At 38.8% G+C, this 26,057-nt stretch overlaps 1 protein-coding gene across 1 annotated transcript in view; it reads right to left on the bottom strand.

The window, feature by feature from the left end:
• The window catches only part of dock2 (dedicator of cytokinesis 2), a 34,688-nt gene extending 16,142 nt beyond the window's left edge, over positions 1-18,546 (bottom strand). The window contains exons 1-11 of the mRNA XM_073820182.1: positions 18,423-18,546; positions 18,301-18,335; positions 18,137-18,235; positions 9,753-9,847; positions 8,544-8,622; positions 8,314-8,414; positions 7,979-8,186; positions 5,123-5,208; positions 4,834-4,990; positions 1,136-1,176; positions 845-860 (exon numbers count right to left, since the gene is read on the bottom strand). Of these exons, the coding sequence (XP_073676283.1) occupies positions 845-860; positions 1,136-1,176; positions 4,834-4,990; positions 5,123-5,208; positions 7,979-8,186; positions 8,314-8,414; positions 8,544-8,622; positions 9,753-9,847; positions 18,137-18,235; positions 18,301-18,335; positions 18,423-18,546 (1,041 nt within the window). The remainder of the gene's footprint in view (positions 1-844; positions 861-1,135; positions 1,177-4,833; positions 4,991-5,122; positions 5,209-7,978; positions 8,187-8,313; positions 8,415-8,543; positions 8,623-9,752; positions 9,848-18,136; positions 18,236-18,300; positions 18,336-18,422) is intronic.
• Positions 18,547-26,057: the final 7,511 nt, after the last annotated feature.

The following is a 26,057-nucleotide window of genomic DNA, read 5'->3' on the forward strand; positions in this document are numbered from 1 at the left end:
TAATTAAAAAAATTACAAAATAAATGTTAAATAATTAAAAATATATTTCATTGTGTGTGTATCAATATTTATGCTGTGATACAATTACATTTATATAATCATAATAATAATATATATCAGTTTATATTACAAGTGATACATTTACATTTATATATCATTTTGCTGTTTCAATATTTACGTCTCTCAGATCATAACACATTGTTTTCATATTTACCACAAGGAGGCAGTATAACATAAATCTATTAGGTCCTTGTTAAAGTGACTTTACCATGGTTAAGGAGTGTTAATGTAAATACTATATAAAGCAGAGAGCCCAAACCCCCTGAAGTGTGGTAAAATCATAGTAAATTTAAGAGAAATATGCTAAAAGAAATCAATATTGAATACTTGACAATCTTACATTGATGTGATTTGATATTTAACTGTACTGAATATTGTGTATTATATTGAACAGTATATAACACATATATACTATATTCTATTCTATTCTTCCACCAAACTATCAAGAATCAAGTTCATTAGTCTTACTGTAGGTGAAATTATAGAAGCAAACTGATGCAGAACCGACGTGCATCATGATTTCACATTATTGTCTTATAATTATGGTCGTTTTCATAAAATCTCAATCTTTCTTGCTCATTTCACAAGTCAAAGGTTATGACAAAAATACGATTATAAATAAACTATGCAATCTTAGTTTGTCCTTCATTAAAGCTGAATAATCAATGTTTCTCCAGGGTGTGACCCGTAATTTAATCATGTTTACTGACAATAACAAACATCTGAATCAGAGACGTGTTCAGTCATCTCACAGTGACGATCAGAGAGTTCGGTCACGTTTTACCCTGCAGAACGCCTCTCTGCAGACACACGCTCATTTATGTTTAATGTGCCTGTAAGGTAGCAATATGTCAAACAACACGGACGGTGTCTCGCTCAGTCCCTCGTTCTGTCCGTCCGTCTCTATGCTCGGATGCTTATCCTTTGGATTTTGACATTAATTCAGCAAGACCAAGATAATCTCCTGTCAGATTACACAACCAACACACACACACACAGACACAAACACACACACACACACACACAAGCACTTACAATCACAGTCACATACACACAGAGTTAATATGGAAATTACCTGATGTACATCCCCTCACGGTTGATGTCCTTGTAGAAATTCTGCAAAGCAATGAAACACAGACGTTAACTTTGAGCCTCTGTGTTGATGATTCTCTGAAGATGAGTTTGTGTGTTTTTTTGTGAGCTTCTGATGTGTGATGCAAAATTATGATGACGGATTTTTCAAGCTTTTAAATGTGACACACCGAAATGACGCTTATTTATATACTGAAGTAATTTCCATCCTGACAGATTAAACTTGTGGTGATGAAAAACAAGCAGAAGAAACTCCAATCTCAAATGAACTGTTAGGAAAAGATTAATATTTTATAAAGCAGAAGAGTTAATTTAGAGATCTTGTTGTTTTACTATAAGTTTAATGTGTTAATTGTATGTATGTATATGTTCATTTAGAGGAAATCTTCTGCTTGGATATTTGCGTATGAATAATTTAAAGAGGATGAAAGCTGACAGATCTATCACAGCAAGAAAATGAACTTGATGTCTGAATTCAAAATGAAACATAAGGTCATGTGGGAATTACTTCACAATAATGCTTCTCAACATGTTCATTAGTATTTGTTCCTCAAACGCTCAGGTCCGTCCTTTATTAGTTCCAAGGTTGGAAATAAATGAGGGCCACCAAAATGAACAAAAATGCCACGTAATTTCAAAACAAAGGGCAAAAAACTGCCCCTGCTTAATTAAACATTGTATTATGGCTGTCGCAATTCAAATGAAATGTGAAAATGAATGAAAAGTGTCAATTCGCTGAATTAGATTTAGATTCACACTGCTTCAGATTGCTTTTATGTGCTGTTTTGAGTAGCGTCGAGCCTTATAACCAATCAAACACGTTTCTGATTAACTTGAGGAATGCATTGGCCAATCAGAGGCTGAAAACGCCAGAGCTGTTGTTGCTCGCAAATTCCCTTATCATAAACAAAATCATTTGATGAAAAGAAAAGATTAATTTTATAGCTTCAGTGATTACTTTTGCATAACTTGTGCTAGACAGTGTTGGGGAAGTTACTTTGAAAAAGTAATCCACTACAAATTACTACTTACTTTTTTAAAATTGTAATTTGATTACAATACTGATTACTGCATTAAAAAGTAATCAGATTACTAATTACTTTACTTTCAAGTTACTTTCAAGTTTATTTTACTTGTCAAGTTATCAAACCTGAAATAAAATACACAACAAAGAGAAACTAAATTTGTTTATTAATTTAATTTAATTTAAAAATTAGATAGGCTAAGTGTTATTTGTATACACTCCCAATATCAACAAAATTTCTTTTTTGGTTTTGTAAAATAAAGAAAAAAAATACTGTGTTTTCTGCATTTCTGCGTGAATATCTTCCTAAAACAAGTCACTAAAATGAAAGAAAATGGCATGAGAAATAAGTTACCGTTTAGCCTATCTAAGTGTCTATTATTAAAAGCATGGGACGCGCGAATTTACGTTTTTGATGAAATAAAACTTACTTTATACAACCTTGTACAAATTCACTTGTTGAACTTTTCCCAAACTATAATGCCTGACTAAAATATGTTGAGTGTAACATTTTGCACTCGACATATGACTGTGTTTTATATGCACGCCAAAATGAAACAAAAACATTTATATTGTTTTCTACATCAATATTATCATTATTACAATATAAAGATCAATAATCTACAATAATGATTATTGTCGTAATATTGCAGCCCTATGAGCTCCTGTGTTTTACATGTATAATTGAGATACAACAGTTTAAATTATTAATCAAAGTAATTAGGTAAATTTAAGTATTTCACATAAAAGACAACATAGTATGGTGATTTTTAATAGGGCAAATATTACCCCTTAATGGAAAAGTTAATTTCTAACCCTGATTAGTTGTGATCCATCAATTGCATTTATGCATACAAATAAATAAAAAGTGAATAAAGCAACATTTCCATCCCATGTGTTCAAGGAAACAAAACTTGGTAAAATATAAAAGGGAAAGTAAGCTGCTTCTAGGAAATAAATGTGGATCTTTTATTAAATGTAATAAATAACACATACATTTACAACAAAGTGGCTTTTAAGTTTTCATGTGCGTCTTGAAATTTATTTGGTTAGTGTGTTTTATATGCTGATCCATAACTTTTTTTGCATCTTGATGTTTCCATATGGACATTTTAATAAGATACTATAAAATTTGCAAATATGTAAATATATGAATGAGAACTCTGTGGGACTTTTTTAATCTGTTTTATTATCAACCAGGTGAAAATTCATAATCATTTAACAGCACACCGAGTTAGAGTTACACTGCAAAGTTTAATAATTTAATAGTGTCGTGTTTTATTGAAGTTACAGAATCACTGAAGCTTTCCTCAGCAAACACCAACAATTAAACACATGCACTGAAAGTTTTATAAATTCTCAGTTATTTTACTTTGGTATAATTATGATTTATTTATTTTTTGAAAGAAGCCTCGTCTGCTCTCCAAGGCTGCATTTATTTGATCACATATACAGTAAAGACAGTAATAATGTGAATTATTTTAACAATTTAAAATAACTGTTTTCTATTTTTCTAGTTTCTATTTTAAAAAGTGAAGACTGGAGTAATGGCTGCTGAAAATTCAGCTTTGTATCACAGGAATGAATAATATATATATATTTTTTAAATATTTTACAGTAGAAAGCAGTTAAGAGTTTTACTGTATTTTTGATCGAGAGATGTCTTTTCAAAATCTTAATCATGCAAAACTTTTGACCAGTAGTCTGTGTATTTATAATATTATAGTATTTAATCATATTTTAAATTAGCTTTTATTTTTTTGATTTTCATTATCCTTTTAGTTAAATTTTTAGTAATTTTGTTATGTGCTTTTTTCATTTTATTGCTTTTTTTTTTTTTTTTTTTTAGTTTTGTTTTGTTTTAATTACCAAAACCATTTTTATTTAATAGAATTACTGAAGCTAAATTAAACACACGTCCACTGGAAGTGTCAAAAATGATCAATTATTTTACTTTGCAATAATTATCATTTTTTTTAAATGCTTTTAAATCTCTTTTGCTGCATTTATTTGATCAAAATACAGTGAAAACAGTAATACTATAAAATGTTATAACAATTTAAAATAACTATTTTGCATCACAGGAATAAATCATATTTTAAAATACATTACAATAGAAAACTGTTGTTCTAAACTGTAATAATATTTTACAATATTACTGTTTTTACTGTATTTTTTTTATCAAATAAATGTAGGCATGGTGAGCAGAAAATACTTTTTTTAAAAACATTAAACATCTTATTCATGCCAAACTCTTGACCAGTAGTGTATTTATTCATATTTTAAATTAGCTTATATTTTTAGATTTTCAGTTTTCATTTTAATTTTAATTTAGGTTTTAGTCATTTGTGTATATTCGTTTGTCATTTTATTACTTTTATTACTTCTTTGTTTTTGTTTTTATAGTTGCCAAGCTAGCTTTTTTTTTTTTTTTTTTACAATTTTTTATGGTTTTAGTGAATAGCAACTGTTCGTTATGGAAATGCTTGGAAATGGCTTTTAAACCTCCAGATTTTGTGGTGGAATATTAATTTGTGTTGGTATAGAAGTTTAGTTGAACATTTCATTCATCAGAATGCTGACAACTCAAACCAATCAGATCAGACCAATCAGAAAATCAATTGATGTCTTTGACACAAGAAGTGGGCAGAGCTTACCAGAAGATTGACAGTGCAGCTCATGCGGTTGTTTCGGCTGTCATCGCTCATCACCGTGCGGTAGTCAAGGAGGCGCTCGAGGAGGCCGGTCACCAGGGTAACGAAGTGCTGCACCTCGGTCAGCAGTGGGGGGCGTCCCTGAGCGCACTCTAAAAGACTGAAGCGGGACACAGTCAGAAAAGCTCTCATGCTTTCAGGAGATTTCAGGAGGATTTGGAGCTTCTTATGGAGTCAAGCCAGCATTATACAAGACCACAGTGAGTGTGTGTGAGTGTGTGTGTGTTCGTACATGCTCTGTAGCAGCTCCATGTATCTCTCGTCTCCTCCGCCCCCTTCCACTTCATGATCCAACTTCAGGATGATCTCGTTCTCAAACTGAGAAGCAGAGAGAGAGACTTCAACAAGTTTAATAATATCAGTGTGCATTTGCTACTCTGTGTGTGGGCAGCTGATTCTCTGTTTTTTAAAAAGCATCTAAGTTGTTGTGAAGTCCCAACAAGGAAAATGCTCATAAATGAAAAAAAAGTGTCTTATTTGAAACCTAAACATGCTAAAAGCCTTAATGAATCACTGAATCTGAGCAGATTTTTAATATTTCGTAAAAACATGTTATCATGTTTAAATACCTATACATTCTTATTAAATTTTCTATAGTAATGAAAAATTAATTTAAACTTGATACGTTTTTACGAAATGTTCAAAATCTGGCCAGATTCAGTGATTCAATGTAAGGTTTTAATTTTTTAAATGACATTTTACCATCTTTAAACCCATTTTGTTGAATTACGTCTCGTCTGCAACTCGTACAGAATGCCGCTGCCAGGTTCCTTACCGGAACTAGAAAGAGGGATCATATATCACCGATTCTTGCTTCTTTACACTGGCTACCAGTTGAATATCGCATTAAATTTAAGGTGTTGCTGTTTGTTTACAAAGGATTACATGGTCAAGCTCCGGAATATATTACAGATCTCCTCCTCCCTAGAAACTGTGGTAGAACATTAAGGTTATCCGACAGTAGGTTGCTTTTCGTGCCTCGATCACGTCTGAAATTAAAAGGTGATCGTGCCTTCTCGATTGCTGCCCCTAGATTGTGGAACGATTTACCAGCATATATTAGGTTGTCTCCAGATATTGTAAGCTTCAAATCTCATCTTAAGACATATTTTTATTCTTTAGCCTTTTAATTTTGTTTCTATTTAATTATAAGTGTATACATGTGTGTAATTTATGCATTGAAATTGTCGAATGTTGTTTTGTGAAGTTTGAATTGTACAGCACTTTGGTCAGCAGTCGCTGTTGTAAACGTGCTTTAGAAATAAAATTGCCTTGCCTTGCCTTGCCTTACAGAAATATTAACTAGAAATATTTGTAAAAAAAAAAAAAAAATACACATTTTACCATGTTTAAATCCATTTTTTTAGAATTGTAGAAAGATTCAATAAGAATATATATATATATTCATACACACACACACACACACACACACACATATATATATATATATATATACACACACAAATATATATATAAATATTAAATACTGTTTAACATATTTAAACCCATTTTGTAGAATTACTAAAATATTCTATAAAAATATTTTAATACTACTTAAGATATATACTTAATTCAATAGAATTATAGAAATATTTAAGATAAATAGTTTAAATTCATTCCACAGAATTATAGAAATATTAAAAAATATATATTTAACATGCATTTTACCATCTTTATATCCATAACATAGAATTATAGAAATATTCAATATCCATTAAATCAAGTGAATCCATTCCACAGAATTACAAAGATATTTAAGAGAAATATGTTTTTAAATATTTAAGGAATTCTAAAATGTTTTAAACCCATTCTTCCGAATTACTGAAATATTCCATAGAATGCTTTTAAAACATTTGAACATTTTACAATGTTTAAATACATTTCCTAGAATTACAGAAACAACCCAGGAATTATTTAAATATTTTTAAATGCATTTTACCATCTTTAAATTCATTCCATAGAATTATAGAAATATATAACAACTATTTTACATGCATTTTACCATCTTTAAATCCATTACATAGAATTACATAAGTATTTAAGAGAAATGTTTCTTTAAAAATATTTTACAAATTTTAATATTTGTAAACCCATTCTTCTGAATTATCAAAATTTTCCACATAATGCTTTTAAAATATTTTAATGTTTTAACCATGTTTGAATCCATTTCCCAGAATTATAGAAATACTTCAGGATATATTCAAATATTTTGAAATGCATTTTACCATCTTTAAATTAATTCCATATAATTATAGAAAAGTTAAAAAAATATTTTACATGTATTTTACCATTTTTAAATCCATTCCATAGAATTATAGAAATATTCAATATCCATTAAATCAACTGATTCCATTCCATAGAATTACATTAATATCTAAGATTAATAACTAATTTTAATATTTTTAAACACATTCCTCTGAATTATTAAAATATTCCACAGAACGCTTTTAAAATATTTTAACATTTTACCATGTTTAAAAAATTTCCCATAAATACAGAAATATTACATAAATACATAAATATTAATATTTGAAATACTTAATATTTTAAAAAAAATGGTTTTATGTTTAAATTCATTCTAAATATTTCATACAATTACCATGTTTAAATCCATTTTTCAGAATTATAGAAATATCCACCCACAATTTCAAAATATTTAACACATTTTTCATAAATGTTCCATCAATTTTTGTTTATATTTTACCATATTTCATTATGCTTCTATTTAGAATTATAGTAATATTCCACATACATATAAAAAAAAAAAAACATTAAATTGACATAAATACCATGTTTAAATCCATTACCTAGATTTATAGAAATACTCCACAGAAATATTTTGAGCACATTGTGCTTTCTTATTTGAATAACAATAACCATTAATCTACCAGTCCCCACAGCTCTATACAGTATATACAGTACATGTTTTGGCAGGTCAGGTTTTTGTGTAGATCAAAACAACTTCACAAAAAAGTTTAAATAAATAACATGTTATTTGCATGTAAAAATGTTGAGTTTATTTTATATTAAGAACATGAGAGGTCAAAGTGAGGTCTTAATATAAAAACATGTTTTTGTGTGTTTGTACCTTTTTGAAGTGTCCAGAATGGATGTGTTCACACTGCATCATGTCAAAGAATATGGGGATGGTTGCTCTGCGCAGCTCTTCCTCCGGGATGAGCGTCATCTCCAGGATGGGACCCACCATCCCGGGAATGAAACAGATTTTATTCTTCCCGAGCTTGTACCACATGTCTCTGATAGCGAAACCAATCAACCTCCTCATGTCTCCGTATCTGAATGAAAGCAAGCAAGCATGTTTACGCATTTTCATTTCATTTCTTTAACTATAGTTGTAAAAGCCAGATTTTTGTATAAATAGGGTTAATCTGTGAGCAGGGATGTTTCTGGTTTAAGACTCACTTGGCCAGAATCTTGTTCCTTTTGGTAGAAGAGAAATGCTGCAACTGCAAAGACTCCTGGGTAATAAACGCCACAGCCAAATGGAAGTAATTATTCCACAACTACAGGAGAGAGAGAGAAGTCATGATAAAATGACATTGGGGTGAGAGATGTGAGGGCTATTAACACTAATTGAATGTGAACTTTATTAAGCTCATTTAAGACGTGCACACACAAGCACACAGACTGACCTGCACTTCAAAGCTGTTGTTGTCAAGGAACTTATGGTTCATGGTGTCGGCGTATGTGTTGATCGCTCGGAGAAACACCCTGATTGGACAAACATACCAGGGTTATTACAGTTAACTAAAACTTAAAATATACAAATAAAAATGCTTGAAACAAAACAACAACTGAAACATCATTGGCAATATGCATCTCAAAGGCTGTAGGTTTTTTTTCGCTAACCTAATTTTTCTTTATCATTAATGTCTTTGAATCAGCTGTATTTTTAATTGACGTCTTCATTTTGAATACCAGATCTATTGCAGATCTATTCATCATTTCTGACTGTATAAACCTCAAATGTTTTTCCTTTTAGCAAAAGTTGTAAAGTGTCAAGTTTATTCACATAATGATGTTTATTTATTTTCTAATCAAACAACATTCAGACATTTTTAAGGGTGTCTTAAGTGTCCGATTTCTGTTTGTGCTCACAGTATCTGATGATCAGCAGGGTCAAAGATTTTTACTTTAAACTGTGATATTGAATTCCAGGAAATATACTGAGGTCAATAAATCACAACATACTGCCACTGTCTGCTGCCATCAACAGTAACACACAAACACAAAACACATACACACAAACTAGACAACAGCCATCCATATTTTTTCTCAGTATGAGGAGTTTCTCTCTTTCTCTGACTCTGCAGGTTTATTCCTCTATAAATCTCTCTTTCTCTGTCTTTGGCCTCTTGTTTGAAGTGTAATCAATGTTAACATAGTGTTTGTTTTGCTGAAGAGTCTGAGATTGACGGTGGATGTTACTGTGGATCGTCTCAGGAGCGCTGCTGTGTGTGTGTGTGTGTGTGTGTGTGTGTGTGTGTGTGTACCTGGTATTCATCACGTTGTGGGGACCAAATGTCCCCACAAGGATAGGAATACCAGTAGATTTTGACCTTGTGGGGACATTTCTTAGGTCCCCATGAGGAAACAGGCTTATAAATCATGCACAATGAGTTTTTTTGAGTAAGTAAAAGTGTGCACAATCTCCTGTGAGGGCTAAGTTTAGGTGTAGGGTAGGTGTAGGGCGATAGAAAGTACGGTTTGTACAGTATAAAAACCATTACGCCTATGGAATGTCCCCATAAAACATGTAAACCCAACATGTGTGTGTGTGTGTGTGTGTGTGTGTGTGTGTGTGTGTGTGTGTGTGTGTGTGTGTTTTTCTTTGCTCTCACCGGTTTTGCACCATGATCATAGTGACCCAGTCAGATGGGTAGACGTGTTTACCAATCAGATCCTTGAACAACAGGAATGTCTCCATCAGGAAGTCCTACAAGAACACAAACACAAGACGATTAACTGCTGAATCAAATAGATAGACCGATAGATAGATAGATAGATAGATAGATAGATAGATAGATAGATAGATAGATAGATAGATAGATAGATAGATAGATAGATAGATAGATAGATAGATAGATAGATAGATAGATAGATAGAAAGACAAACAGATAGATAACAGACGGATGGACGGACAGATGGATGGACAGATGAACAGACAGAAATACAGTTAGATAGACAGACAGACAGATAATACACAGAGAGATAATAGGTGAATGGATAGACAGATACATGATAGATAGATGGAAAGATGGATGGATGGATGGACGGATGGAAGGGTGGACAGACAGACATACAGTTAGATAGACAGACAGACAATACACAGATAGATAATAGACAGATGGACAGACGGACGGACTGACGGACAAAGAGACAGACATATAGAAAGATGGATGGACAGACAGAAAAACAGACAGATTGATAAAAGACGGACAGAGAGAGAAACAGACAACGAATGGACGGACGGACGGACGGACGGACAGACAGACAGACAGACAGACAGACAGACAGACAGACAGATAGATAGACAGAGAGATAGACAGCCAGATGGACAGAAAGACAAACAGATAGATAACAGACGGATGGACGGACAGATGGATGGACAGATGAACAGACAGAAATACAGTTAGATAGACAAACAGACAGATAATACACAGAGAGATAATAGGTGGATGGATAGACAGATACTGTCACGAGCCGGGTTTGATTCTCGTCATCTAGTCTGTTTCTATCTATGTCATCTCTTTCACTTTCTCTCTTCCCCAGCTGTCAGCTATTGCAATCTGGGTTCGTGCCGATTGCTTCGGCACCTGATCCCCACTATGCCCTAATTACCCTCTCTATTTCTACCTGTCTGTTTCTGGGCTTCCCCGCCAGATTATTGCTCTTCACGTCTAGATGCTGTTCTACGAAGTCTTTTCTCTAGCATATGTTTCTGTTCGAGTCAAAGCTAAGCACGCCATCCCGATTTCATTCAGAGCCTCGGATTAATAATCCGCCCTGCTACTCAGGTCAGCCCACACAATGCCGTGCTTTTTTGACCCAATGCGAGGTGATTTTTTCTCTACAGCCAACCACCTATGCAGCTGATCGTGCTAAGGTCGCTTTCGTCATATCACTCCTTTCTGGACGAGCTCGAGACTGGGCAGCAGCAGTTTGGGAGATGGAGGCCGGTTTTTGTGAACATTTTTCTCTCTTTAAGGAGGAGATGCTCAAGGTGTTCGACCGTTCGGTCTTGGGTCAGGAGGCCTCTCGTCTGCTATCTTCTTTGCGCCAGGGAAGGCGATCTGCAGCTGACTACGCGATTGAATTTCGCACCCTCGCCGCCACCTGCCAGTGGAATGAGCCGGCTCTCGCTGCACGTTTTCTGGAGGGTCTGACGGAAGAGGTCAGGGAGGAGATTCTCTCTCGCGATGTGCCATCCAGCTTTGATCAGATGGTGGAATTGGCTATCCGCCTTGACAAGCGCTTTGAGGGGCGCCGCCGCACTCGTGCTACTGTCTCTTCTCTTCAGCCTCACCCTACCTCCGCTTTCTCTTCTACGCCGAGGACCGATCCTGAGCCTGTGCAGCTGGGCAGGCTTCACATCTCAAGAGCCGAGCGCCAACGCAGAATTGACCAGCGGCTGTGTCTCTATTGTGCCGCTGAGGGACACTTCGCCACCCAGTGTCCAGTAAAAGACATAGCTCGTCCGTAGATTGGGGAGTACGGGCGAGCGTGACTACCTATTCCCCTGCTAATTCCTCTCGCACCATTTTTCCAGCTCAATTATTTTTTGAAGGGGCTTCTCATTCCTGCTCTGCCCTCATTGATTCGGGGGCCGAGGACAATTTTATCGACGAGGATTGGGCTCTCCAGCACGGCATCCCTCTACAAGAGCTTAAGGACACTTTTCCTGTTTTCGCTCTCGATGGGAGGGTCTTATCGAAGATCCTTCGCGTCACCGTCCCGGTTAGTCTCACCATTTCTGGCAACCATCAAGAGATAATTTCCTTTTTAGTTTTTCGTTCCCCCCTCACCCCTATAGTCTTAGGACACCCATGGTTAACTCAGCATAATCCTCAGATTAATTGGGTTAAGGGAACCATTCTGTCTTGGGATTTGTCTTGTCATGTCAAGTGTCTTGTCTCGGCTGTTCCTGCTGTGTCTTCTGTTTCTGTGTTACAGGAGGAAATTGACGATCTTTCTGGTGTCCCGAAGGAGTATCATGATCTGCGAGCTGTGTTCAGTCGATCCCGGGCCGCTTCTCTCCCTCCTCATCGACCATACGATTGCAGTATAGATCTCATTCCTGGCAGCACACCTCCACGAGGTAAATTGTATTCCCTGTCCATCCCTGAACGTGAAGCGTTAGAGAAGTATCTCACCGAATCGCTTGCCGCTGGTACGATCGTTCCCTCTTCGTCTCGCGCGGGGTTCTTTTTTGTTACCAAGAAGGATGGCTCTTTGCGTCCCTGCATAGATTATCGGGGCTTGAACGACATAACTGTCAAGAACCGTTACCCTTTGCCACTTATGTCGTCGGCCTTTGAGATCTTGCAGGGAGCAAAGATCTTTACTAAGCTAGACCTCCGTAACGCTTACCATCTAGTACGCATAAAGGAGGGTGACGAATGGAAAACAGCATTCAACACCCCGCTCGGTCACTTTGAATACCGGGTTCTTCCCTTCGGTTTGGCAAACGCGCCCTCTGTCTTTCAAGCGCTCGTAAATGATGTCCTGAGGGATATGCTAAATATTTTCGTCTTCGTCTATTTGGACGACATACTGATTTTCTCGTCCTCCCTCTCCGAACATATCCAGCATGTACGTCGTGTTTTACAATGTCTGCTGGAGAATCGCCTTTTTGTTAAGGCAGAGAAATGCGCCTTTCATGTCAAGTCGGTGACCTTTTTGGGTCATGTTGTGTCCGCTGATGGCATCAGTATGGATCTTGCGAAGGTTCGTGCCGTGGTCGATTGGCCCGTCCCCGATTCCCGCACTGCCCTCCAGTGATTTCTGGGATTTGCCAATTTTTACCGGCGCTTCATACGAAACTTCAGTCAAGTAGCCGCACCCCTGACCGCCCTCACCTCGACTCTTACTCGTTTTGTCTGGTCCGAATCGGCCCAGGAGGCCTTCGATAAACTCAAGAAGTTATTCACCTCCGCTCCTATCTTAATTACTCCTGACACTACACGTCAGTTTATCGTCGAAGTCGACGCGTCTAGTGTCGGTGTGGGCGCCGTGTTGTCCCAACGTTCTCCGCTGGACAACCGGGTTCATCCGTGTGCGTTTTTTCCCCATCGTCTCTCGCCAGCCGAGCGCAATTATGATGTTGGCAACCGTGAACTCCTAGCCATCCGTTTAGCACTCGGTGAATGGCGACATTGGCTAGAAGGAGCGGTTCTCCCTTTTTTGGTTTGGACAGATCATTGCAACCTCGCTTATATCCGCTCGGCTAAAAGACTAAACGCCAGACAGGCACGCTGGGCCCTGTTTTTCGATCGGTTCAATTTTACCATTTCCTATATACCCGGTTCCAAGAACACTAAGCCCGACACTCTCTCCCGTCAGTTCGAATCACCAGACGACCCCCCACCCTCTGAGTCCATCCTGCCTAAGGGCCGTGTGGTTGGGGCTGTGGTCTGGGGAATCGAGCAACAGGTCAAAAGAGCTCTCTCTCACGTCACGATTCCTCAAGGTTGCCCTGAGGGCAAGTTATTCGTTCCCGAGTCTGTGCGTTCATCAGTACTTCGTTGGAGTCATGCTTCTCGGCTAGCCGTTCACCCCGGAGTTAGGGGTACCCTGGCCACAGTCCGCCAACATTTTTGGTGGCCTGCCGTCGCCTGTGATGTTTGCCGTTACGTTGCGTCATGTCCAGTCTGCGCTCAGTCTAAGTCTAGCAATTCTCCTCCTGCCGGCCTCCTCCAACCCCTGCCCGTTCCGTCCCGTCCGTGGTCTCATATCGCGCTCGATTTCGTTACCGGGCTGCCTTCCTCAGCTGGCAATACGGTAATCCTTACCGTCATTGATCGCTTTTCGAAAGCAGCCCATTTTATTCCTCTACCGAAACTCCCGTCCGCTAAGGAGACTGCACTTGCTGTCTTTGACTATGTCTTTAAGATTCACGGCTTACCCACTGATATTGTCTCGGACAGAGGTCCGCAATTCATTTCTCAATTTTGGAGGGAATTCTGCCGACAGATTGGGGCTACGGTCAGTCTGTCGTCAGGCTTTCACCCCCAGACCAATGGTCAAGCCGAACGCGCCAATCAAATTCTCGGGCGTCTGCTTCGTACACTCGCAGCCCATAACCCCGCCTCTTGGTGCGAAAATCTTCGATGGGCCGAATATGCTTATAACTCCTTGCCGTCATCCGCTACTGGCCTCTCCCCCTTTCATGCGTGTCTCGGTTATCAACCGCCGGTATTCTCCTCTCAGGAGAAGGAGGCTTCCGCACCTTCCGTTCAAGCCCTAATCCGCCGTTGCCGGCGTACTTGGAGGAAGGTACGGCAGGCCTTATGTCAAACTCGAGAGCGCACTCGCCGTGCCGCCAACCGCCGCCGTTCCCGTGCCCCTCGTTATGTCTGTGGACAGAAAGTCTGGTTATCCACTCGAAATTTACCTCTTCAACCGCCGTCGCGCAAACTTGCACCCAAATTTATCGGTCCACTTTCCATTATCAAGATCCTCAATCCGGTGACGGTGCGTCTAAGACTTCCCAATTATTTACGTCGAGTTCACCCGGTTTTCCACGTCTCTTGTATCAAACCGGTCGTCCGCCCTCCCTCCCGTCCCTCCCGTCCTTCCCCTCCCTCCCCCCCTGTCATTGTCGACAACCCCTCTGTCTTTAAGGTCAAGAAGCTATTGGCTGTCCGCCCTCGGGGAAGGGGCTTTCAGTATTTGGTCGATTGGGAGGGATACGGTCCGGAGGAGAGAAGCTGGATTCCGGCCCGGGATATCCTGGACCGCTCGCTCATCGATGATTTCCTTCGCTCGCGTCAGTCCTCTGCCTCAGGAGCGCCCGGAGGCGCTCCTCGGGGGAGGGGTACTGTCACGAGCCGGGTTTGATTCTCGTCATCTAGTCTGTTTCTATCTATGTCATCTCTTTCACTTTCTCTCTTCCCCAGCTGTCAGCTATTGCAATCTGGGTTCGTGCCGATTGCTTCGGCACCTGATCCCCACTATGCCCTAATTACCCTCTCTATTTCTACCTGTCTGTTTCTGGGCTTCCCCGCCAGATTATTGCTCTTCACGTCTAGATGCTGTTCTACGAAGTCTTTTCTCTAGCATATGTTTCTGTTCGAGTCAAAGCTAAGTCCTGCCCAGTCTAGTCTAGAACTGTCGTGTTTTTTGTCCAACCTGTCGTATTCCAAGTAACTGTCTGGAGTCTTCTGTGTCTGCCCAGTCTCCCTGGTTTGCGACTACCCAGTCTCTGGACTCTAACTGCTGGTTCTCCCGTGCCTGCTGAGGAATTCCTCCACGCCGCACCACCGGGGTCTGTGCGCGCCTGCTATACAGTGACTTTCTGTTCGAGTTATTTCCTGATTCGTTCTCGCCCTGTCTGCGCTACAGCTGGAAGTGGACGGCAGACAGCCTGAGTTATTATTGTGTCATTTCATGACCAAATAAAGACTTTGTTTGTTTTTCCCCGGCCTTCGCCTCTGGGTCCTTTTCTCATCACGTAACAGATACATGATAGATAGATGGAAAGATGGATGGACGGATGGAAGGGTGGACAGACAGACATACAGTTAGATAGACAGACAGACAGACAATACACAGATAGATAATAGACAGATGGACAGACGGACGGACTGACGGACAAAGAGACAGACATATATAAAGATGGATGGATGGACAGACAGAAAAACAGACAGATTGATAATAGACGGTAGGGCTGGGCGATAAAACGATAACGATATATATCGCGATAGACAAGAGATCGATATCAATAAAAAATGTGTTCGATAAAACGTTCGATATTTTGTATTCTTCATCGGCCCGCCCAGCCCCCCTTTAACGTCCAGTTAATTTTATTTTCTATATAGCGCCAGATCACAATAGAAGTTAAGGTTATCTTTCCTACAGAACGGGTCCTTGTTGTTGTATTAAACAAACTAAATAGCCTTATGTTATTTATCTTATTATTTACACGACGGCTCCATTCATAAAAACGGACTTTACTATAGGGCGGAATGCCGCGGAATTCGTCGATTTTTGGATCAATAAATCAAAAAGTTGGTCTGTTAATTAATTGAGATTGCGATATGGACTAGTGTCTGTGACAAACTGAAATGCAAAAAGACCATTTCAATATGAATTCTGCATGTTTCGTTTGCCTCTATATGTATGAATGGAGGAGACGCGTTTTATTTTCACTACACGCATACTGCACACGTGACGCTCCCGCTAATTTTTGGCCTTTGCATCTCACATGAACAGACAAACTCCAGTAAATACATCTCCAAAGCTGCTGTGAGTGTCACTTTTTTCAATTTTACCGTTTCATTAGTGAAACTAGCATCATTCATACTGTATTACACACTGAAACTTCACGGAAACCTGTCAAAATAAAAGTACGGTTTAACATGTAACAGAACAATATTAGTCTTGTATTACTTTGTACAGTATAATGTAGGTGTTTATATGTTCACATTTAAATAATTTACATAAAACAATATATATATATGATAAAAAATAAAATAAAAAAGAGTCACCACTTAATTGTTGAAAAATACTATTATTATTAAACCTTTTTTTAACTGAAGATAATTTTTCTTCTATGTATTAATTTTAACAGTAAAGCTCCGTTTATTTTTATTTTTTAAAAATAAATCTGTGATTTTGCTTTCATTTGATTATCAGAAAAATTAAAACAAGAATTTCTGAAAAAAGCAAAAGATTTTAGGGCCCTATTGTTCAAAATGTTGAAAGTTTTGGACTTATTTTTTCACTGAAATAAATGTTTTCGTTATTACACAAAGTAGGCTAAAGTACCGGGAAAGAAGTAACGTTGGCTACTGGCAACCAGCAATCTGTGCAGCAATAAATATTATCAGCCAAGTACTTTGCAACAACCTCTGACCTGTGGTCAAGCCGTACTTCTGAGCCATACATTAGCTTGACCATTCACTTCATCGACAACGAATGGGGTTTGAATTGAGGATTAAGAGATAATTAAGTGTATATTGTGACTTTAGACTTCTGTTTACATTTTAATTATTTGAGTTTTCCATGGTTGTTGAGATTTCTGTCTTAATAACTGAGGGGATTATGATCAGAGGAAGGTTAAGTTTAAGATAAAAATGTTTGAATGTAATATATTTTTCTCCTGGTCCTTATTTTAAATGAGTCATAAAAAATATCAATAATTATCGATATCGACTGATATGAAACACTGATATCGTGATATAGTTTTCAGCCATATCGCCCAGCCCTAATAGACGGACAGACAGACAAACAGACAACGAATGGATGGATAGATGGATGGATGGATGGATGTATGGATAAATGAACGGACAGACAGACAGACAGATAGAAAGATGGATGGATGGACAGACAGAAAGACAGACAGATAGATAACAGACAGATGGACAGACAGACAAACAGATAGATAACAGATGGGCGGATGGATGGATGGATGGATGGATGGATGGATGGATGGATGGATGGATGGATGGATGGATGGATAAATGAACGGACAGACGGACGGACGGACAGACAGACAGATAATAGACAGACAGACAGACAAACAGAACTATAATAGGCGGACAGGCAGACAGACAGAAAGACGGATAGATGTATAGACGGACAGAGGGACGACAGACAGACATAATCTTAGATAGACAGACAGAGAGATAATACACAGATAATAGATGGACGGATATACAAACAGATAGATAACAGACGGACAGACAGACAGACAAACAGACAGATAGAAAGATGGATGGATGGATGGATGGATGGATGGATGGATGGATGGATGGACAGACAGACGGACGGACAGACATATAATAGACAGATAGACAAACAGATAGATTATAGACTAACAGACAGACAGTGAGATAATAGATAGATAGAAAGATAGAAAGATAGATAGATAGATAGATAGATAGATAGATAGATAGATAGATAGATAGATAGATAGATAGATAGATAGATAGATAGATAGATAGATAGATAGATATAATACCAATAGATAAACAGACTTTGTGATAGACAGGCAGTGACTCACCACTAGGTCTGTGGTTCCGCTGAAGGTCTCTATGTAGCGTGAATAGTGTCTGTCATCCATCTGACTAAGAATGGCCGTCATACAGGCCACCACACGAGACTAGAGTGAAACAGAGACACACAGACAGAGCCCAGGATCAAATCTCAACTTCAACAACAACAAACGCAAAAGTCCTGAAAGTCCCGACCCTCTGATTCAGCTGACGGGACAGAAGATGATGAACAACATTTCAGATAGTATAGAGAATATTTCAATCATTCAAATCGACGTCCAATTTCCCCTCTACCTCCACTCTGCATGTGCCTTCCTTCCCTCACTCCTTCTCTCTGATCAGATGATAAACGATACAGGCAGAGGGGAAAAGTGATGGATGACGGATGGATGCTCGCAGACAGAGAGGTGAGACCCATCACTCACATAGACCTCACAATCCCGACTGTACGCCGCTGATAAAATGTGTATGAATATGAATGAAATGAAGTGTGCAGTTTATTCTGTCGCACAGTACAGACATATCAGGGGAAGAAGAATGAACTCTGCATCTCATGAAGGACTGTGAATGATGCAACTGAATCAAAAACGGAGGTATGATTTTTAAATATGCACGTAGCCACTGATTACACTTAGAAAAACTGTTCAAAAGTTTGGAATCAGGACGTTTTTTAAAAGCTTCTCTTCTGTACACCAAGGCTGCATTAATTAGAAAAAATACAGTAAAAATTGTAAAATGTTATTAGAATATAAAATAACTTTTCTATTGTAATATATTGTAAAATGTAATTTATTCCTGTGATGCAAAGCGGAATTTTCAGCATCATTACTCCAGTCTCCAGCGTCACATGATAAGAAATTATTCTGAATTTGCTACTCAAGAAACATTTCTGATTATTATCAATATACTGATTATTATCAGTAGTTTGAGAGTGCCTTTGACTTAATGACTCTGTAAATTACACTGGAATACACAGTAAAACACATTAGTAGTGAACAAAGACATGCTTCTTTAAGACAGAAACTCATGAAAACTTTAGTGCTAAATCCAGCAGACAGACACAGGACTCATCTAAAGGGAAGCATTTCAAACGATTGTGCTGAGACAGACGCCGGTGATGTTCCCATCAGCTGTTTAAAGAGCTCTGAGATCCGTCCCACTGCTGGAAATATGCTGATCACACACCTCTATTGCTTTAAACCGTCTGCGTCTGTGTATGTGTGTGTGTGAGGTGAGATTTCTCTCTGGTGAGTGTTATACATCTCACTGCTGTCTGTCTGCAGCCTGACAAACAGAATGACAGTAAAACAGACACTCATCAGCTCACCTCACCAATACACAAAATACACATTCACTGAAACCCAGTGATCTGCGTAACTAGACAGGGACCTGCTCCAAATCAGGGCGAACTTTCAACTATCAGCACAAAGTCTGCTGTTAAACTCTTAAAGGGATAGCTCACCTAAAACTGAAAATTCTGTCATTAATTACTCACCCTCATGTTGTTCCAATGCCTTTATCTAATAGCTAAACTACTCCTAAACTTACTAAATAGCTACCTAAACACAGCTATCATTATCACGAGCGATTTCTTTCGATTTTATAATTGCACGATTAAATTGTCTGCGATAATGATCGCGATATAGCGCAGCTTTTCAGTGAACTACGGCTCTGTGTTCTAAATGCTGCTCCATCTGAAAGCACCTGCTGGAGATTTACTACTGATTACACAACCCGCTTTACTGAAAAAATGCGCATGACAATCACGCCCTTCGCACGTTTATTAATAAACCATTTAAATCATAATAATGAGCCTCTAAAGGAGTAGTTCACGTTCAGAACAAAAAATTACAGATAATGTACTCACCCCCTTGTCATCCAAGATGTTCATGTCTTTCTTTCTTCAGTCGTAAAGAAATGATGAATCAGGATTTCTCTCCATATAATGGACTTCTATGGCGCCCCTGAGTTTGAACTTCCAAAATGCAGTTTGAATGCAACTTTAAAGGACTCTAAACAATCCCAGCGGATGAAGAAGGCCTTATCTAGCGTAACTATACAATTGATATACTTTATACTTGATATACTTAATCTCTACACGGAGTACACACCGAGCTAGACAAGACGAGCATTTGAGGTTAACAAGTATATAAATTGTCTTTTTTTTTTTTCTCAAATAACTGATCGTTTCTCTAGATAAGACCCTTCTTTCCTCGGCTGTGATGGTTTAGAGCCCTTTGAAGCTGCATTTTGGAAGTTTAAACTCCATAGAAGTCCATTATATGGAGAGAAATCCTGAAATGTTTTCCTCAAAAAACATAATTTCTTTACGACTGAAGAAAGAAAGACATGAACATTTTGGATGGCAAGGGGGTGGGTACTGTAACGTATCTGGTCTTCCCTGTCATCATGAACTCTTGCACCACACTTCATGGACTACAATCCCCATAAGCCACTGCACCAATCACTGCACACATCTGTTCCTCATTTCCCACTGATCTGATTGCTGCAAACACCTGTTTCACATTTACTGACTGCATTTAAGCCACTCTCACACACAGCCACCTTGCGAAGTCTAATTGTTCCAATGGTCATTATTCTAAGCGTGTTTCTCTGGATTGGATTGCCTGTGTATGACTCTGGACTGTGTACCCCGTTTTTGATTCCTGCTGCCTGCCATTTGCGACCACTGCTTGATTATTGAACTGTTTCCCGGATTACCTACGTTGTTCCTGTTTCCTGGCGTTTACTCCTGCTTGTTGACTATTCTATAAAGCCTTGCAAATGGATCCGCACGTCTCTGACTCCTCCTTGTGACAGAAGACTTCGCCGGTTCTGCCCAGCCTTCCAGAGACTCCGCTGGTTCAGCCCAGCCTTCCAGAGACTCCGCTGGTTCAGCCCTGCCTTCCGGAGGCTCTGGAATGCAGGGCTGAACCAGCGGATTGTCTGGAAGGTTGGGCGGAACCAGCGGAGTCTCTGGAAGGCGGGGCTGAACCAGCGGAGTGTCTGGAAGGCTGGGCGGAACCAGCGGAGACTCCGCTGGTTCCGCCCAGCTTCCAGAGACTCCGCTGGTTCCGCCCAGCTTTCCAGAGACTCCGCTGGTTACATCCAGTCGTCCTGAGATTCCTGTCTGCCCGGTTCTGGTCACGGAGCTCAAGCATGGACTGTTCCCACCCACCCTCCCTGCTGCTCCAGTCCTGCCACCTCTGTCTCCTGATAGTCCCTCTACTCACCCCCATCCCACCTTCGTGGCAGAGGACTTGCCGTGGGACTGCCAGTCGCCATCGGTGTCCAGACTGAAGGACCCCTCACCATCACCTCCAGTCTCAGAGTCCTGGACTCCACCTCGGTCCTCCGACCCTGCGGCTCCACCCCGGCTCTGTGCTCCCTCGTCTCCGTTGTCGGCCGTCGGCCCAACAGCTCCTCCGGGCTCCATCGTCTCTCCGGCTCCGCCCCGGTCAGTCGTCACCCCACCTTCGCCTCTGGACTCTACTCCTCCGGCTGCGCCTCGTCACTCCGTCCTGCCGGCTCTGTGGACCTCCTCCCTCCCGTGGGCACAGCCTCGATCCTCTGTCACTCCGGCTCCGCTGCGTACCTCCGGACCTCCATCTCCGCCGGGGTCGCCAGAGCCTTGGGTTCCGCCTTGGCCCTCCGGATCCTCTGTGTCGCCCAGGACCATCGACTCTCCGGTTCCGCCTCGGGCTCCACCGGCTCTACCTCCGTCGGTCGGCCCCATGCAGGAGCCAACCCTTCCTCCTCCATGGCTTCTCCCTCCGTCGGCTCCGCCTCATTTCGTGGTTCCAGTACCACTACATGGACCTGGCCCTCCATCCCTCCCCCTGTTCCGCCTCCGCTCCACCACCCTCAAGATGGTTAAGGTGGTTAGAGCGTCTGGAAGCCGCTCCTTGCGGAGGGGCTATGTAACGTATCTGGTCTTCCCTGTCATCATGAACTCTTGCACCACACTTCATGGACTACAATCCCCATAAGCCACTGCACCAATCACTGCACACATCTGTTCCTCATTTCCCACTGATCTGATTGCTGCAAACACCTGTTTCACATTTACTGACTGCATTTAAGCCACTCTCACACACAGCCACCTTGCGAAGTCTAATTGTTCCAATGGTCATTATTCTAAGCGTGTTTCTCTGGATTGGATTGCCTGTGTATGACTCTGGACTGTGTACCCCGTTTTTGATTCCTGCTGCCTGCCATTTGCGACCACTGCTTGATTATTGAACTGTTTCCCGGATTACCTACGTTGTTCCTGTTTCCTGGCGTTTACTCCTGCTTGTTGACTATTCTATAAAGCCTTGCAAATGGATCCGCACGTCTCTGACTCCTCCTTGTGACAGGTACATTATCTGTAAATTTTGTTCTTAAAGTGAAAACTACTCCTTTAATTATCTACATAGCCTATTAAGGCCGTGATCACACCAAATGTGGAGTTTGTTCACTCGATATTCAAGGAGTTTAGACTCCTTGTTTAAGCCTGCGCTTATATCCATCGCCACCAGTAAGCTCTTTCAGTAGCTGTGGTTATCGTATCAGTATAGCAACAGGAAGCGCCAGTAGCTTACAGAGTGTAACCCTTTCACGTCATCTAAATAATGACGCCCCCATAGTCCAAAATATGTATAAAACGATGTGGATTTTTTAAAATAACGTAAATCTTTCTTGGGTTTTCTACTATATATTTCAGTAAGTGAAAGCTTTTCCCTTTAAAAGGGGCTCTGCATGTCCTTTTGTCATATTTATTTGACTTCTAAGGACAAATTTGTCCCTAAAGTACAGCTAAGTAAATTCACACGGACAGAAACTCACACAATCACCCAAAGGCAGAGAAAAGGACACAGTGTTTGATGAAAATCTACAGCCAACAAAAGAGTCTCTCCCTCTCACACACACAGAGGCAGGGCAGCGGTAGAGGTGTAATCTGTGTTATGTAATAAATCTAATTAAATAGAGCGGTGTCATCTATAAGGACAGATGGCTCACTCTGCCAAATGAAAATAAAACCACGCACACATGAGTCATGAATATCCCTTCATCCTGATTCCAGCGTCGCACCTGTTCAAACATCTCTTATCTCTTCCGATCTGTTTCCCGTTTCCTTCGGTATTCATTGAGAACGTAATTCATACAGACTCGCATCGTTTCAAAACTCTGCTCTTACACAGAAACAGGCCAAAGTTTGAGGAATCGAACTAGAATCAAGTATCAGAAGTATTATGTCCGTAAGAGTTATAAAATTTAAGTAAATTTGACATATTTATGAAATAAAATCTATACTTTAATATAAAAAGATTGATAGTTAGATAGATAAATGAATGCCTTAATATGAATGTTGTAATATAAAGTATTACCAAACATACAAAAAAAACTGTTTTTTTGTTTTATTTCTAAAAAAGCACACACACCAAAATAAGCACTAAGATTGAGAGACACAGACAGCGAGACAGACAGAGGTTTGACATTCTGCTCAGACTGTGACACAATAACTGATGACAATAAAAATATAGAAACAGACGAGATGAGAACTTCGAGAAGAGACACAGACGAAAGCAAAGGACACAAAGTCACACCTGAACACACACATGACTTCCGAGAGCATGTTTAAAGTCTGTGTGTGTGTGTGTGTGTGTGTGTGTGTGTGTTTGTGTGTATATGTGTGTGTGCTCCACGGTCAGTTCTTGTCCTGGTTTCAGTTCTTCTTCCCCTGCGGCTGTAACCTCATCTACATCTTTCTCATTCTTTCATTTTCCTCCGTTATCCTTCTTTTCACAGCTGCCCCTCCTCTAGTCCTCTCTTTCTCATTTTCATCACCCCCCCTCTGTCTCTCTGTCTCTCTCTCTCTGTAAACTGATGTTATGAGATTCCAGCTCCACTTCAGATCAAATTAAAATGAGCTTTAGTGAGAGCAAACCACACCGCCTGCCTTCATCCTGTGTTTTAAATATCACACACACATGTCGCGCACTTCTATTGTTTTTATGTAAGGCTAATAGCAATGACTGCAGGCCAACAACATCACTAAAAACTTAAAAAAATATTTTGCATTTTATAGATATGAAAAAAAAAAATCTAATATGTGACCCTGGACCACAAATCTCAGCTTTTGAAATTAAGATTTATACATTACACGAAACCTGAATAAATAAGCTTCCTGTTAATCTATGGTGCGTTAGAATATGACCGATATTTGGCCGAGAGAGGTGCAAAAAATCGAAATATTGAGAAAATCACCTTTAAAGTTGTCCAAATTAAGTTCTCAGCAAAGCATATTACTAATCAAAAATTAAGTTTTGATATATTTACGGTAGGAAATTTACAAATTATCTTCATGGAACATGATCTTTAATTAATATCCTAATGATTTTTGGCATAAATCAACAATTTTACATTGATAATCCATACATCATTGAGGAGATCCTCATATTTTGTCAGATTAATGCCGAGTTCCAGACAATCCGTAACTCGTGTTTTTCCGACCTTCTACCAGTGAAAGTGCACTGATACGGCAGTCAAACCCGTGACTTCCCACTCCTGAACTCGTACTAGATCGATGGACTCCCAGTTAAGAGTTCTGACGTAACATAACCCGCGAAAAAACAAAGTCAGCCCTAATGCGTGCGGTGTTTATGCAAGTGGCACACGGTGGAAAAATAGAGGTTAGGACAATATAACTTTGCAATCAAATTAATAATAATATAAAAATAATAGTAATTCATAAATATGCCCAGGCAATTTGGCGTGACTTGCCTGGAACGCTACAAAGTCGTGAGTCGTGGTTTGAAGTGGTGATTTACCAGTTAAAAAACCTGCCTGGCACGCAGCATTAGATAATATTATAATTTAGTTTTATATTTTGAATTAGCGGTTACACTTTATTTTAAGGTGTCCTTGTTACACTGTTATTATACATTTAAGTACTGAGTAATAATAAACTACATGTACTTACTATATGGTTAGGGTTAGGATTAAGGTTTGTCTTAGGGTTACTTACATTTAATAATGCATAATTTATTGTTATTATTATAGTAGGTACATGTAACATGTGTAACAAGAACTTAAAGTAAAGTGTTACCAAATTAAATTTTTCTTATGTTTTCCATTTTAATTTTAAAGTATTTGTAATTTTGCCCATTATAAACTTTTTAAAAATGTCTATATAATTTTTTATAAATTTTATTTCAGTTTTAGTTATTTTAGAACATCAAGTTAAACAGTAACACTTTACAATAAGGTGTTATTTGTTAATATTAATTAATGTAAAACAAACAAACAATGAAAAATGCATTTATTACAATATTCTTGTTTGTTCACAGTGCATTAACTTGTTATAAATTGTCAATAAATGTGGCAAAAGTATTGCTTATTCTTAGTTCATGTTAACTAATGTAGCTAACTAATGTTAACTAATGAACCTTATTGTAAAATGTTACCATTATGATTTATATAGTTTTTTTTCCTCATGTTTTTCATTTTAATTGTAGTTAATGTATTAGGATTTTTTTTTTCAATTTTAAATTTTTTTTATGTCTATATAGTTTTTATTATTATTTAATTTTTATTTACTGTAGTTTTAGTTATTTTAGAACATAGAGAAAATAGTAAAGGAATGTTCTCAAAATGTTATTTATACATTGTTTTTTTAAGTTGGATTAATGCATTTTAATCGTTACTATTTCTTGTTTCAGAGAATGTTCAGAGAACATTCAAAAGTAACATTTCTGTTTGCAAAATTATAAATATATAACATTTCCTTCAAGTTTTCTCAGACATTTTTGCAATAACCTAGAAAAAACATTTTAAACCATTTTTAAAAAATGAATTTTTTAAATGTTTTGAGAGCATTTACAAATCATGTTTGTAAAAACTTAATGGAAACGTTAGAAAAACATTCTAAGAACATATTTTTTAGCT

Source organism: Garra rufa, chromosome 16, assembly GCF_049309525.1.
Source record: "Garra rufa chromosome 16, GarRuf1.0, whole genome shotgun sequence".
NCBI lineage: Eukaryota > Metazoa > Chordata > Actinopteri > Cypriniformes > Cyprinidae > Garra > Garra rufa.